The sequence below is a fragment of the Scatophagus argus genome, chromosome 18, assembly GCF_020382885.2.
Source record: "Scatophagus argus isolate fScaArg1 chromosome 18, fScaArg1.pri, whole genome shotgun sequence".
Classification (NCBI taxonomy): Eukaryota; Metazoa; Chordata; class Actinopteri; family Scatophagidae; genus Scatophagus; species Scatophagus argus.
Window position 1 is genome coordinate 20,934,882 of NC_058510.1, and position 16,489 is coordinate 20,951,370.

General features: G+C 40.0%; 1 protein-coding gene across 2 annotated transcripts; it reads right to left on the minus strand.

The window, feature by feature from the left end:
* Positions 1–12,597: 12,597 nt before the first annotated feature.
* Positions 12,598–16,219, minus strand: chchd7 (coiled-coil-helix-coiled-coil-helix domain containing 7). Of its 2 annotated transcripts, none has more exons than XM_046371188.1 (4): positions 16,011–16,219; positions 14,301–14,360; positions 14,109–14,207; positions 12,598–13,305 (listed from the first exon to the last, which is right to left on the minus strand). In XM_046371188.1, exons 2-4 carry the CDS (start codon positions 14,352–14,354, stop codon positions 13,201–13,203), a joined length of 258 nt encoding a protein of 85 aa, XP_046227144.1. In that variant the 5' UTR covers positions 14,355–14,360; positions 16,011–16,219; the 3' UTR covers positions 12,598–13,200. The 2 variants fall into 2 exon arrangements, with proteins under 2 accessions (XP_046227144.1, XP_046227143.1); XM_046371187.1 differs by having other exon boundaries at positions 15,915–16,217.
* Positions 16,220–16,489: the final 270 nt, after the last annotated feature.

Sequence of the window (16,489 nt, forward strand, 5' to 3'; positions counted from 1 at the left end):
AACCAAAGTGACTCCATGAGCAATGTATTTTTATTTATTTATTTCTTATCATCCTGGTCTACATTCTAAAGTTTCATTTTCTTTTCGATGAAAATTTAATTTCAAAGAGGTTTTCAGAAGATGGTTTTGGTTGTTTAAGTGATGACTCGAGGTTAGATGTTTAAACAATGTTGTTATCCATTCTTCAGTGGAATCAGATAAGTGATAAGTGATCATATATGTGAATGTAAATTAATCCTAATAAAAAGAAGTCTGACAGTGTATATTTGACGCACACATAAATATTTCTTGTTTTGAATAAATGCAACTGAATTAAAAAATATGTGCAATTTTCACCAAAAACATTTAGATGTTACATTACATGCAGCCTATGAAACCTGTATACAAGCAGTTTATGAACTTTACTGCTTTAAAAGGGAATTATCTGTAGTCACTGCAGCGGTTCTGCAGTGGTTTATGAACAATTTCACACCAAGGACCCCTTAATCTGACCCAAATTATTCTGTTTTGTCTCACCAACATGTTTCCAGTGCTTCAGCAGTACAGGTTAGAACCACCCGTCTCCTGTCTCCCTTCCCGCTCTTCAGTCAGGTGATGCCTTTCAGACTGTCTGGAATGTAGACATCTCAGATCTGAGATACTGCATCATCGCCTTCCTCCTCCTATCGGGCCACAATCGAGAGCGTGCTGGTGCACGCCATCCCTGTGTGGTACGCTGGCTGTACAGTGCCGATAGGAAGACACTGCAGAGGGTTAGCAGATCTGCAGAGAAGGTGATCGGTTGCCCACTCCACTACCTGGATGCCATCACCAGCTCTAGGTGTCTCACCAGAGTCTGGGCAATCGTAAAAGATCACCTTCATCCTAACCACCACCTGTTCAACATGCTGCACTCTGGGAGGATCTTTAGATCCAGTTACTTTATTAATCCCAAGCTGGGAAATTACTAAAGAAATTACTTCTCTGCATTTAACCCATCACTGATTGAAACACACACACGCAACGCACAGGAGCAGTGGGCTGCATCAAGCGCCTGGGGAGCATATTGGGGGTTAATGGGGTTATCAGCCAGCTAATGGGGGGGTGGGGACATTATCACTCCACCACACTCAAATTTTTCCTGCCCGTCCGGTGGGGGAATCGAACCAGCGACCTCTAGGCCACGACTGTCCCCCAGTCTGTCGCCTCACCGCTGCTGTTGATTGATGTCAATGCGGGTTTGCTCCGCTACCTCCACTACGCATGATGCACTGTTATTCACGGCCTCTGCATGTAGCCCATTTATTGTTGTTTGGTGTTTATTATTTATCATGCCCTTGCATATGCTCCCCTCTTTCCTTTGCTCTTACAATGCTTCTTCACTCGACACTTTCACCTTGCCCCTTTGTGACTTTGCTGTCTAATTTTGTTGTACAGGTAACTGTTCAATGACAGTAAAGATCTCGAATCTTAAATCTTGAATCAAAGACATTGATTTTTCAAGGATTCAGTGTTTGGACCACAGCCATACCATCAAAGCATACAACATATCATACAATGTACCAAGTTGGCATATTGATTCCTAAGCCAAAGACAATGGCGCTGTCTGTTTTGTTAAGGTGAGGAACTGACCCAGATTGTCATCATTTGGCACAACAAATGAGGCCACAAGAAGAGATCCTCTGATTGACCGTGCTTTCACTGGCAGGTGGCTGAACGGAGGCATCTCGTTCTCAGGGACGGTATATATGTGTGATGAGTTCCCAAAAAAACTGAGAAAGATTCAGAGAGAAAGTTCAACATAGGTTCAACATAGTGGTGGTATGTCCCACTTCACCTTACACTTTGTAAATGCAGGGATGGACAGAGGCCTCCTTTTCTTTGTCTCCCAAGACCTTCAACTTGAAGGAGTGTTGCGAGAGTTTGCCATGTGTCTTTTGCGTAATCTTCCATGTAAATAGAAGTAAAACTTTAATGAGCGATCTCTGATTTGATGAACATGAATATTAATGATAATCATGATGTATGTGTTTAACTAATCCATCCATCCATTTTCTATGCCGCTTATCCGTCAGGGCCGCGGGGGAGCTGGAGCCTATCCCAGCTGACTACGGGCGAGAGGCAGGGTACACCCTGGACTGGTCGCCAGTCAATCACAGGGCCAACACACAAAGACAGACAACCACACACTCTCACACTCACACCTAGGGGCAATTTAGAGTAGCCAATTAACCTAATGTGCATGTTTTTGGTATTGTGGGAGGAAGCCGGAGTACCCGGAGAAAACCCACGCAGGCACAGGGAGAACATGCAAACTCCACATAGAAGGGCCCAGACCGGGATTCGAACCTGGAACCCTCTTGCTATGAGGCGACAGTGCTAACCACTGCACCACTGTGCCACCTGTTTAACTAATCATTATTTAAAATATTCACTGTGCTTTAATTTATAAACATATAACATAAATTTAACGACTGGATCTGTGATTTGCACACTGCAACTCATGTTTCCTGGTGGTTTGTGGCTGTAGTTAGAACAGACAAACAAATAAAACTGAATGTGATAATTTGCTAATCTTTTTTAACATAATACTATGTTATTTATACACATACAATATTTATACAAGTTGTGACAAGAACAGCAAAAGACTGGAAAGTTCTGGAATGCTCAAAAAACACCTGTTTGGAACATTCAAGAGGTAAACAGGCTCATTGGCAACAGCTGATAGCATCATGTGTGGGTATGAAAGAAGCATTTTCAAAAGGCTCAGTTGTTCGGATGGATTGGGTGAGGTTCACTACTTTGTGAAATGTATTACTACATAGGGAACACTTTGTAAAATTGCTGTTGGTAAACATCAAGGCCAGTAGGGTTGCTGCAACTAAAACATTCAGCTGAAATCTGAGAGTTAAAGTGGCATAAAGAATGAGAACTACCATTTATTCATCTCCATGATTTCTGTCCCCTTACAGCGTACACAAAGATAACCAACTCAAAAAAAAAATAGATTCAACATAGTGCATAGAGTAGCTAAAACATAACAATCACCTTTTTTTTCACAGTTTTCTCATATTCAATGGTATCACACCAGATGAAAGTAAACCTAATACTGCTCAGAAGTGATCCTCCCACAATACAAAACTGGTACTGGTCCATAACTGCCCATAACCATGACTGTAACTTGTACAGTGAATAGACCCGCACTTTAGTTGCTTTGAACTTCATGCAGATCCTCTACAGTGACATACACTACCTGAAATACAGACACAGTTACACATCATTATATTATGTCCATTTTGACTATTGGATAAATGTAACAATGACAAAAGAAGCATTTATCACAAACCTAATTAGTATATATTGGGAACTGCTAAAGAAGCTCATATTCACCTTATCATGGCAGGGATCAGGGTATTCACAGATGTTCTCTGAGAAGACAGAACGTGCCAACATTTTCACCTCTTCAGGGTAAACATAGGTGGGCTGGCACAGATTCCCCTCCATCACACCAACCCCATGAAACATCTGAAATAAAGATAAGAGGAGGATAAAGGAATAAAAGAGGAAGAGCTGAGACAATAGTATATTTTACACAGGTTATTCCATACAGGAATGTTGCATCACTATTCCACCTAACTGGTCTGTATGAAAGGCACAACCACAGAATGGGGGACATTGATTTTTGTTCCACGTTTAAGCTCGTAGAGGAGGTACTGACAGAGCAGAATCAGCGTCTATGTAAAAAGGACAGGGCACACAGTTGTTGCGTTACATCTTTTGCTTCCAGAACTGTATGCTGGCATTTTTCTGTTCAGTGTAAAAGACCAAAACCCGGTATTTCTATGTAAAAGGGTTAATATTTCATGACTGCTGGTGGTTGTTCTGGTGGCCCTGTGAAGACCTACTGTATTTCTATTACTGTTTTTCTCATTGATGCTTGGGTGGAAGTAAAATAGGACAGTCCAGACCTGGTAATCAGAAGAATCAGGTGAAATTCTTCTGCTAGTCCAGACATTCTTCTCCCCAGCCACCTCACCCAGATGGGATATATTGGGGGTGCCCACGACGTCGATCACGATCGACCGGTCAGTCGCAAAGGTAGTGTTGGTAGATCGCAGGCCAATCAAAGTCTGTCATCCAGCACTTGCCAGTTGACTGAAATACAGGGCAGCCAGTCTGAGATCTCGTTTTTTATCTGAAAGACGAGTCCAAGCATGTGCAGTCAACCACGCAAGCTATTGCAGCGAACTATCTAGCGAGTTAGCCTTACAAATTATTTCTTCTAACGAAAGGGTAAAAAATGAGTGCGGGAGCCGAATCAAAAAAGAAACCGAAAACTTATCACTTCCATGCGAAATGGGAGGAAGACTTTTTTTTCCCACAATGTCACATTCAAAGTGCGTTTGCATGGTCTGTCAATCTACCATTGCTATTCCGAAGAATGGAAATGTGGAGCGCCACTTTCGGACTGTTCATAAAAGCTACGACACGAACTTCCCTCCGAGAAGCGAGCTGAGAAAAAGAAAGGTGAAGGAACTAAAATCACGGTTGTCCGGACATGCAGTCATTTTTCTCAGGGCTGACTTCAAAAGCGAAGGCAGCTACCAAAGCTTCATTGTGGGTGAGTCTCTCCATCGTTAAGGACAATAAGTCTTTCCAAGATGGAGAAATGATAAAAGCGGTATTTGTAAAAGCAGCAGGCTCATTTTTTCGGGACTTTAAAAACAAACTGGAAATATTATCTTCAATCAAAGCTGTCCAACTATCATGGCTGAGGATTTGACTCAGCGGCTTTGGAGGGACAAAACTGTGGTCAATATGATCAGCTCAGTTAATGCTTTCAAACAAAAACTGCAAAATCTGTCCTCAAAGCTGCAACGCCACAGTTTGGGGAACTTCCATAACCTCATTTCAGAGCTGGAGACGCAACGCAAAAAACATATTTGCACCTCAACATTGCACGCTACACAGAGCAGACTGACAACTGTCGGAGTTTGACAGACACTTTCAAGACTTTGCGTTACTCAAGCCAGTTGTTACATTTATGTGCTACCCATTTAGGGAAGACATTGAGGTTGATTCACTGACATCAAAAATTGTAACACTGTTTCACCTGAACTCATCTGCAGTGGAGGATGAGATATTGACACTACAGGCTGACATCCAGCTGAAGTCCAGGGCTCAAGACCGACAAAATTGTGATGGTGAACCAGCCGGACATTGTGGTGGTCAAGAAACAACGGAAGAAGGCAGTGGTGATAGATGTAGTGATCCCAGGCAACAGCAACATCAAGAAGAAGGAACATGAGACGCTCGATAAAAACACCAAGGGTTGAAAGAGGAGCAAGAAAGGATGTGGCAAGTAAAAGTTACAGTGGTGCCAGTGGTAATCAGGGCTCTGGGGACTGTAACCCCCAATCTGAAAGAGTGGCTCCAGCAGATTCCAGGTACAACATCTATGATCTTTGTCTAGATTAGAAGAACACAGTCCAGGGAACAGCTAAGATACTGAGCACAACCCTCAAACTCCCAGGCCTCTGGTAGGGGATCCAAGCTTGAAACAGACACACACACCCCAGAGGGTGTGAGACGGGGGTATTTTTTAAAGATATGGTCAAAACCTGTGTATGAAGACGAAAGAAATCATTGTAACACATATTTTATTTGAATTTTATTACATGAGTACTGACCAGTTTCCTCTGCAGTAGCCTGTAAAACTTCTTCCGACGGGCACAGTCACTCCTCAGGCATTTGGCAGCATGGAGCAGGGATGCTATCCACACAGGAAGTCTGAGGCAAGCAGAAGATGTCATGTTTACTTGTAGGTTATACAAAACATGGACCATAGTTTGCTGGACTGAAGTAAAATATTTATGTTTCTATGTTTTGTGCTGGTATGTTGGTATGCTTACGCTGGTGCTTAACTAAGAGATAGTCAAGTTACCTTGTCAAAAACAACAGATCCATCAAGTGAACTAACATTTACTATGTTTGGCTCAGTCACACTGGTGTTTTATCAGTTTGCCTTATTCATTTTCTGTAAGACAAAATGTTCTGTTTTATAAGGTGCTGTAGCCAGCAGTGTATGATGCCTATCCAAACGCCCCAGTTTTTGGGTCGTTTTAATGTGAAATCCAACAAGGGCACATAATTATACCAATCACATGCCAACCGTTGGTAAAATATGCAAGTGGTGGGTAGCAATGGTAATCTGTTGTTTGGCTGGTAAACTTTGAAAATTCGCTAGCCATTTGGCTGGTGGACAAAAATTTGAAAATAATTTTGCAACCTAAGTACCGCACAAAACTGCAGCAATTGCACCACAATCATTCATGTGCTTCTCCTTTAAAGGTGGAGTGTTCAGCATGTGCTACAGCCAACACTTGACAAGTGTTAAGGTGTTAAGGTCTGCTGAGGTGAGGTTAAAAGAAGTCTGTTGTGGAGCAAGAACACACCAAACTTCAAAAGATCAGACAAAGAAAGGAGAAATAATGAGGAAGAGAGGTACAATGACTGCTTCAATTCACTGAAAGGCCATATAGGGAATGTTTTTTGAATATGTGTATTACACTGTTGAACTTTGTCATGTCACATTATCTAAGGTTCTGGGTTGAATATTGTTACATTATACATGATCATGTTGTCAGCTTGTCCCTCCATTGCTGGCTCTGGTTCTGGCTCTTGGTTTCATTGGTTCGGTTAGGTTGTCCTCTTTACCTTACACCACACAACACCATACTTACATCATTATATAATACATCCACTCACTAACACTAATGACCTACTGATTGACATATCACATGTTTCGATTTATGTAGATAGACATGATTCTTTGTTCTTCTCAGTAGAATTCCTTCAGCCAATACAGCAGGCAAACACCTTTACCAAAGAGGCGAGAAGGTGTGCAACGATTTTAACCGCCTCAACAACCCCCTTTCCAACTGCTGCTTTCTGTACACCCACTCATTCTGCAGAGACAGCCACACCAGGAACAGCTGCCCCAACAACCCAGACAGACCTGCAGACTGATTAGCAAAGCATCTCTGTACACGTGTTAAGGTACGCTCAAGCCACTGCTCTCCAAAAGCGACTTGTTCACTGTCAACAACAGTTTCGGACATAGTTTTCATCCCATCATAGAAGTCATTCATAGCGCTTCCAAAATTGCCGCAACCTTCAGTCTGCTCTCTGAAACAGACACATTGATATTTGGTTTTGTTCATTGGTCACTGGTCATCAGCCGTAGTCATTTTTCATTATTTCAGCAGCAATCTCATAAGGAGCCGTTGCTGACATCTTTTTATTTACTTTTAATGTATTTAGCTCTGGTTGTGTAGTCAAAGTGAAGCTGTTAAACATGTATACTGAGCAGGTTTCTGAGTTTCTTAAAAAACCTTCTCATAGCACTCAGTTTACAAAAGCAGATTTAGTTGATATGGTAACACAATTGAGCTGATCCACAACTGGCTGAGCTGAGGAGCACAGCTGAGGGGCTAGCTGTATCTGTCAAGCTTTTAGAAGTAGTTCAGGTTCCACTAGCACTGGTTCCACACCACAGCGTAGTGAATAGCAGAGGCTAGGCCTGGATGTTCACTGGTGTATGTGGTAATGTCCTTCTCCGGAAGTCAATCACCATCTCCTTTGTTTTACTGGTGTTTAAGCACAGGTGGTTGCGCTCACACCAGTCCACAAAGTCCACGATGACTGAAATTATCAGGCTAATATGACTTTGACTTTGTGTTCTTTTTTCTCTTCCCACCTTGGACTGCTGCTACAAGCTCACACTCATTTAATCATCGAGACAACAACAGAGGATGACATATGAGAGTAAAAGAGACCAGCACAGTGGACATAGGTTTTCTCTGCTGTCTTCACAAACTGTCATGCTGGAATGCCACTTGTTAGCTTGTCTGCATAGGACTGTCGCATGCTGAAGTTGATTACATGTTACTCTGCATAGTACGGCCTCTTTCAGTGCTTTTTGCCTAGTTCATCAAAACTTAAGACATTATAAGCTAAACTCTGCCAGTGTAAAACCTGGTCATCCAGTGTTACACTGATAAAACAGAGACAACACACTTTCGCCAAAGAAGTAGCTCAGTCTAATACAATGAAAATATTAATGGCCAACAACCTTATCATGCTCACAATTTATGAATAAACCTGTCTTATTTAAAATCAACTTTTATTTAAATATAAACTATCCACACAATTTCCCCTGAGCAAACACAACTGTTTGTGCAACTACAACACTGGAAACTATGAGCTGTGTTGCTGGCACTCTAGAATTGGAGGTGCTGACTGGAAGGGGCTGAATAACCGTGTGTGGTCTGGACCGATCATAAAAACGTCTCCTTCCTCTGCCAAGCCTTTTAAGTCCTGACAGGCTAAGTGGGCACTTTTCCTTGGAAGGTTTCCCTCTCTTACCACCCTTGCTCCCACCCTCCTGCACACCTCAGAGACTATCTCCCAACCAGAGACCATTCTCTCTCCTTGTGCGGTGGCGGCAGCGACATGGGGGTTGAAATCCTCATCCCGGAGGCTCAGCACTCCCAACCACATCGAGGTGGTCCCAGGTTCTTCAGTGGAGGCATGCATCTACACTCAACTGATAAACTCAGCTTCACAGGCTGGTGCTTTCCCTGTCTTGTGATGTAGGCTACAAGAGTTGAAAAATGTGTATACAATGTCACTAAACTACTTTGAACAATATTTAAAATAAACAACTCTTTTCAGTAATTAGTTTGTGTAGGCTATGCAGTCTAAATGTTATACACGAGAAAACTTCAGTACAAACCTTCGTTTGGATCTGCTCCGTTTGTCCTGTTGAAGTTGTGGCAATACACTGTTACAACACTTCCCGTACCCATTTCAAATTAAACCCCCTCTAGCATTTTAGTGAACAGAAATCCTGGACTGTGGAGCTGCTACGCTTATTTATGGACTCAACAGGAACAGATGCTGAGCCAAGAGTGACACCTACTGGTAAAATTCTGTACACCTTTACACAAGCCCTATCTATCCTATTTGCCCATAATTGGCTCGGGTGACTCCAGATACAGATCCCTTCCACTTAGTCTCCTCCTCCAAGGCCTTCAATACATGCATCCCAGACTGGCCTGAGCGGGCAACTTCCTCCTTCAAGTTCATCCCCTTCCTTTCACCCATCAAAATCCTTAACATCCCATACCACCTCATTGCATTCAACTTTGAAAATCCCACTGTTGCGGCAGGGCTCTCAGTCACAGTACATTTTTTAACAGGTCCACCTCAATGTTTAACTTGCTTTGAATGAATTAACAATTACATCTTTTAGCTTTTTAGATATCTTTTCAGATCAGCTCTAAAACTTTTCATAGCCAGCTCTGTGTTTGTAATACCTTTTTAAATACATACAAATATGTCCTTCCTAAATAGAAGTCTTGGGAAGTTGAAGGAAAATTTTTGCTTACCCAAATGAATAGCAGAGATCAACATACGCATCCATGAGAATGTTGATGGGGGACAGGATGTCGTCCTAACCTAGTGCTGGGCAATATGGTTGAAAAATTTATCATGATAAAATTTCAGTCAATATTGATTCATTATTGATAAATTTAATCAAATATTTTACAAACTATTCTGTTGTCTATGCCGTACATTTTATCGCATAGGCCGATCCTGACAAAAACAATATAACTTGATGAACTGGTACAATACACACATTTTCTCCTGTCACACTGAGTTTTATGGTAAGATAAGGTTGTCAGGATATTACTTCAATACAGTATTAGTACATATAAACAAACAAACAAACAAAAAAAAATCAGAGGCACATATGAATATGACTTTTTTGGTAAAAAAAAAAAAAAAAACTTCACTAAATCTAATGTGTTGGGAAATTGTAATGGATGGCATAAAGCTATATAAATAAAATTGAAATTGAAATTGAAAGAGAGAGACATGCTGTTTAAAACACTATTTCACTATACAGCAGAGATAGCAGTTCAAAGTAGTCTGCTAAATGAAGTGTAAATGTAAAAGTAATTCTATTCACCACATTTAAATGATATTGTAAAAAAAAAAAAAATCAGACAGAGAAACTGTTAGTAAAGAAATATTATTATTATTTATTATTACCATTTATCACTTTCAAGTAACTTTTCTAAAAATTAATATGAAACTGGATATTTCTGGCAGATTTTTCCTGTGAATTTTTTTATCTCTGAGCTGAATGTTTCATATGACTATCTGTAATGCTGATTCACAGTTATTTAGAACTTACTTTTCTTTACTATATTCTTACTTTATATACTCTTAAATATAGATTCCATAGTTACCCAATTTAACAAAATTCTAAATTGTTGAACTAATGACTATTTAAACCTACTGATTAATTGACTATTTTTTCAAGCCTAAGTACATCGTCCTTTAGTTTAATTCGCGTTCCATTAAACTGTTACATGAATGATCTCTGTGAGAACCCCGAGCTGCTCCTGACAATGACAATCGTCACCACGTAAATACAATTACCATCACATTATTTTATCCGTTAAATATACTAACTGTTTAGTTACTTTGATAAATTCATTTATTCACGTCTATCATGCACACTTTATTTTAGGTCACTTCAATAATTCATGCTTTAGCTCTCCCCCTACGAAATATTTCCTTAAGCTTTTTTTTAATTCTTAGTTCTTTGTTAGTTTAAAGAGTACTATCATCATCAGCAAAGTCAACCCTGAAGCGTGCTTTTAATTACAAATAAGTGCAGAAGTTTGGCGGCAGCCCACCTGAATACGGATCTGTCTTGCAGATTGTTCTCCACCCTCGAATAGCGAAGTAGCATCACAAGTCTTTCCTTACAGTTTGAATAGTTTTCCCCGTAGCGCCCCCTAGTGGACGGGGTAAAGGTTCAAGTGGACTTATCTGGAATGCATGGACGGACATGGACGTAACACCGGTTCGGTGTGCTTTTGCGGAGACGTCATCAGGTTGTGGGCGTGGTCCGATGACAACAAATCCGTCAATGAAACGCTGCTGGAATTCATTATGAATGAACGAAACGAAAAGAAAAATTATTTATTCAAGCATTCATGAAGACAAATCTTACATTCAGTTATTAATGTAGGCTATCGGGCAGTAGGCCTCTTGCCCAGATGGAGCTGAGTCTTTCTAATACTGTTGGGTCATTTATTCTGAGGTTAAAATTTTGTGTCCAAAAAGTCACCACAGCTTTGGGCAGAGACATAACAACATTTTTATTTATTACAATGGATCTGAAATCTCCATCTCATCAATAAAATCCATGGTGCCAGTGGTGGTAAATGTATGCATTATTGGCTAAATTTACTTAAATTGTGAAAAAAAGAAATACTCACTGCACAGTAAAATTTTCCCTGTCAATATTTCACTATTATATTTGATGTTTTTGGTTTTGTGTTACTGCTGTATTAATGTGTGTTGTATTTAGCTGTTGTAGATGGCACATTTGAGCTCATTGTATACCGCTGCCTAGTTTAATCCATAGCAATGCATCATATTTGATATTATATGTTTGTAGTGTGGCTGTCCTGTCCTATCCATAGCTCTAAACAGTTAACTTTTCAATTTTCATTTTCAATCTATTTATATATCACCTTATACAATCAAAATTGTCTCTAGATGCTTTACAGAGACCCAGAGCCTGAACCCCCGAGCAAGCAGACAGTGGCAAGGAAAAACTCCCTTTTAACAGGAAGAAACCTTGAGCAGGACCCGGCTTGCAAGGGAGAACCATCCTGATAGAAGAACAACACTTTTCAGCCTGTTTCGGCTTTGTGACGGTGTATTATACAGCTAAGCCAATTAAATTGTTTATTTAGCTAAAGAAGTATGAGAATTCACTTACTTTCACACAATCGTTCAAACTCACCAAATTCAGAGATACATTGTTTTCACCGGACAGGAATGGAATTAAAATCGTAATCTGGAAATTAACTATTAACTAAAGCTGTCAGACACATGAAGTCGGGTAGAAGTATAAAGTTGCATAAAACATTAATACTCAAAGTACAAATCATTCAGACTTAAGTACAGGATTTTAGTAAATGTATAGTCACATTTAACCACTGAACAAACCTGACTTTTGTAAATCATTGTCAGCAATTAACTAAGTGATGGGAAAAAAGATCCAGTGCTTGGTCTGTGTAAAAAACAAAACATTCAATAGTTCATTTGAGGCTATGAGTTACACAAATCATGTGGTTATGTGGTAATCAGTCATTTTTCCAAGCAAAAATCACACATCTGCCGTTGCAGCTCCTTGAGTGGAAGAACTTGCTGTTTTTCTTTGATATTTATGAAAAAGAAATAAAAAAGGGTTGGGTTTTGGACTGTTTGTAGGACAAAAAAAAAGCAGTTTGAAGGTGTTAACTTTGCGCTCTGGGAAATCAGCTGCAGGCCTAATCACAGGGTTTCAAATTTCTGGTACTGAAAGTTATCTGCAATAGAATAAACACTTCCTCTGAGATCAGCTTCAATACAACAGAATTATTTTTTTGTGTATGTTGAAAAAAAAAACATCACAAGAAATATGATCTGCAAAAAAAAAAAAAAGAACTTGTAAATCAACATGATAAAACAGTGACAGAACTACAATTCTTGTCATGTTTATTTTATTAAAGACAGACAGGTGATGGATGTCCGTCCATCTGGGTGTACACTTAACCGTGTTGGCGAGTTGAAATCCACTTCTGTTTGGTTACTGTCCAATTTGCTTGAGATTTCACAGCTGAAATAGTCATCGACACAGATTGAGTAATAATAGCTGAACACACGGCTTTTTCAGAACCTTGTGTATTCATGATGAAGTCTACGGATCTCAGCAGACGTAAACTGCTTTTATAATATACCACACAATACCATAACAACTCAAAGAAATACAAAAATGCTTGGAAAACTATGTAATTCTTTTCATATTGTGTCATCTCATGTCACACTATTAATAAACCTCAATACATTATCGATCTTATATCTCATCTGTCTGATACCACCTTCTTTTTTTCCCCTTCTTTTTTATTAGCACAAACCATCCACAGATGATCACTTCCACACGGCCTGAGCTTGAGGGCAGGTCAGGCCTTGGATCACAGTATACACCCAGTCAATGCAGTGTAGCAGTATCACCAGAACGTGCTGGACTGTGCTTCATTTCCCGGGCCTGCTGGTCTTCACAGAGTCCCTGCGTGATCCTGCCAGCTATCAGTATGGTTTGCCTCCCATGGCAGCAAGCAGCTCCTGTCTCTCTGCAGCAGTGGGCATGTCAGGTTTGACGCCATCTCTTCTCCTCTGTAACATTATATTGTGCTACAAGAAAAACAAACACGCTTTAAGAATTAAGAATCACGTTATTGGCAGTATATATATTTTTACATACACACACTGAATTTGTCTTCTGCATTTGACCCATCCTGAGTTGAACACACATGCAACACCCAGCACACACACAGGAGCAGTGGGCTGTATCAAGCTCCCAGGGAGCAAATTGGGGGTTAAGTGCCTTGCTCAAGGGCACATCAGCCGGCTAATGGAGGAGGGCGGTATTTGTCGCATTAATCACTCCACCACATCCAAACTTTTCATGCCCGTCCGGTGGGGGAATCGAACCGGTGACCCTCCGATCTCTCCAACTTCTAGGCCACGGCTGCCACCAAGTTAGTTACATTTCCAAAGATTTTACAAATGACCAGCTGCTACCACTGTCTTCCATTACTAGCACGAGTCTCTGCTCACAATGGAAGCAGATGCAGGTGTCCTTGTTTGTATCTACCAATAAATTATAACCATTTTTAATTCATAGTATTACTGCATGCAACACCTCCACGACTCAGGGCGCCAATACTGCTTCTTGCCACCCACTTCTATCCCTCAGTGGCAGGCGCCCTGAGCAGACAGCAGGTGGCACTACTGTAACTTCACAGGCGAGAAGCCACAGGGGCCACAGGGAATCGAAGCCTGGGTCCCTGTGGTGATGAACGTGCCTTCCCTGCATCCACCTGTCATCTTTTTATGATCTCTCACGTCCAAATAACACGCGTAATGTTCACTTCACTGACCGATCAGTTTTCTCAGTATGTTCACGTTGTTACTGAAAAAAACAAAACACTCACCCAGTATTTCCTGCAATTCCTATATCTCTGGAAATACTCTGAACACATTTTCTTCTCATAGTTGTACACATCCAAGCACTTCTGAGAAGCATCACTTTCCTGATAAAGAGAAGTGCCAGCAACAGAACAGGATTAGAAAATCTGAGACACCAAGCAGATGTTTGTCACAATGTAAATGGTCAATAAGCTTACTTCAATGCATGGGTTAATGTCCCGATTCCGAACTTTTCTCGTATTTTTATCCATTTGGATCTGTGAACAGATGGACAAAAGGTTCAGTTGTTGCAATTTTACCTTTTCAGTGTGTGTGTGTTACAAATTATTGATTCCATGATCATTCATCCAAGAACTGATATCTACAGCTCATTTCATTTTAATATATCTAAGTCTCTATGAACAGATTTGTTATCAAGGCAACTTTCAGAAGTGTGAACCAACTGTAATACTATAATTTGTCTGTTTATAAACTAGAGAAAATGTGACTGATTATCAGACAAACTGAAGCCACTTCGAAAAGTCACAACAATATGAACACCAGAGGTTTTGTAACTTTATTAAAAGTAAAAGCAGACTATATGGATGACTTACAAATTGTGCTATTTTTATTGTAGGACCAAATGGATGAACAACAAGATATTCATTTAAAAGCTTAATCTGTTGAATAATAGAAATGTCATGTTCATCACCTTTTGAATATGAACATGAATTGAATATGAATATCTTTCGCAAGACGTGGACTCTGACCGAGGACAATACCAATCTTGAGATTTGAGAATAAAAACAATCTGATAACTACTTGTTAGACATATTCATTTTTTGATACAAACCAGTATTTTTTTTCTTTTACAAAAATCCTTTTAATTTAATTATCGAACAGTTGCGACACAGATATTTTGAACAATAACCTTCAAAATGATATTACTTGTGTCAAGACTGATAATTTAATTTTTACCTATTCATTTATCTTTAACAGTACTCTTTTGTTTCCTGAAAAATGTCTTAGCTTTTGAAATACTGAAGTGGGCCTATCTGTGGTAAGCCAGTATCAGTCAGAACTTAGTTTTGTTTTTCCAGTCTATTAAAATGAACCAGTCCGCATTTCCAAGCAGAAAAAGTTAGCCTTTATAAGCTTTCAAAATTTTCAGAGAACACGTTTAAATAAGACAAATGGAATATAACAAAATAAGCCATACATTTAAATGTAATCTTATCTATCTCTAATAACCCTAAACAACATATCCTACAGTTTCAAATAAGTTTTCAAATAATCATATTTCTCATATTTCTAGAGCTTCCTGAAAGATGACAGAATATCCCTCAAACAAATCTCAAAAAGCCACACTCAGTTTGAACTACAGTTCAACCTTCTACCTTAGGTTTACATTTTTTGCTTACTCTAACCACACTGTGTTTTGCAGGGAAATTGTGTGTGTGTGTGTGTTTTAATTATTCCTATTAGCGTTATTTCAGTTAGGGGTGTAAAAGGTATGCCGAATTAAAAAGTGGACTTCCTTTCTGCACACAGTATCTTTATTTTTTTATCGTCGAGCTGTGTAAATTTTAAAGTAAACACGTCTTACTTAACTGCAGGATTTCTCAATGGGGTTTGGTGCAGCTGAACGCTACACCCCCCCCCCCAATCCCCAACCACCACAACGACATGTGACGTTCCTAAATAGACAACAAACTGACCTTCACTAATGTTACCGAACGGGGACACTTGTTAGCTAGCCTTTCATTCAACACAGGTGGAATGACTATCGTTAGCGGTGAGCAGAGACAGAGTTACACAACGTTAAAACCTACCTTTTACGAAACCACTTGTGCTAACATCCACACCAGTGAAGGTTATCCATTTTTTTTTTAAAAAAACGAAAATAACTTGCAAAAATATATACGCACCCTGCAACTTCTCAAAACTAAAGTTGGTATTTACATCCCTGGGAATGAAGCGCTTGCTCCAAAAAGTCAACTGACAGCTACACACTACATGTGGCTAACTAATAAAGCTACACAAGCCAAGGACTATAACCCCTCCGTCATGCTCAAGACAACGCCAGAGTCGTTGCAGCAACAGCGCACCAGGAAATTCACGCACAAGCGTCACCTTAAACTGACAGCAACATCAGCCAATAAGAAGCCACGGAAATTAACCACTTCGACTGACATTACAATGAGCCAATGGAATTTAATAGTTGGTACGTTGGTCTTCCTATCGTTGTAAACTAGACTAAATTAAGTTTAAACGATTGACATTACATCTAGCAAGTCCAAAAATTGAGCCTTATTTAAAGGGACTGTAACTGACAGTGAAGTGAAAATGGCAGCGCCTTACACAAATCAAAAACACAAGGAGGCGGAACTTTAAATGGGCGTGGCTA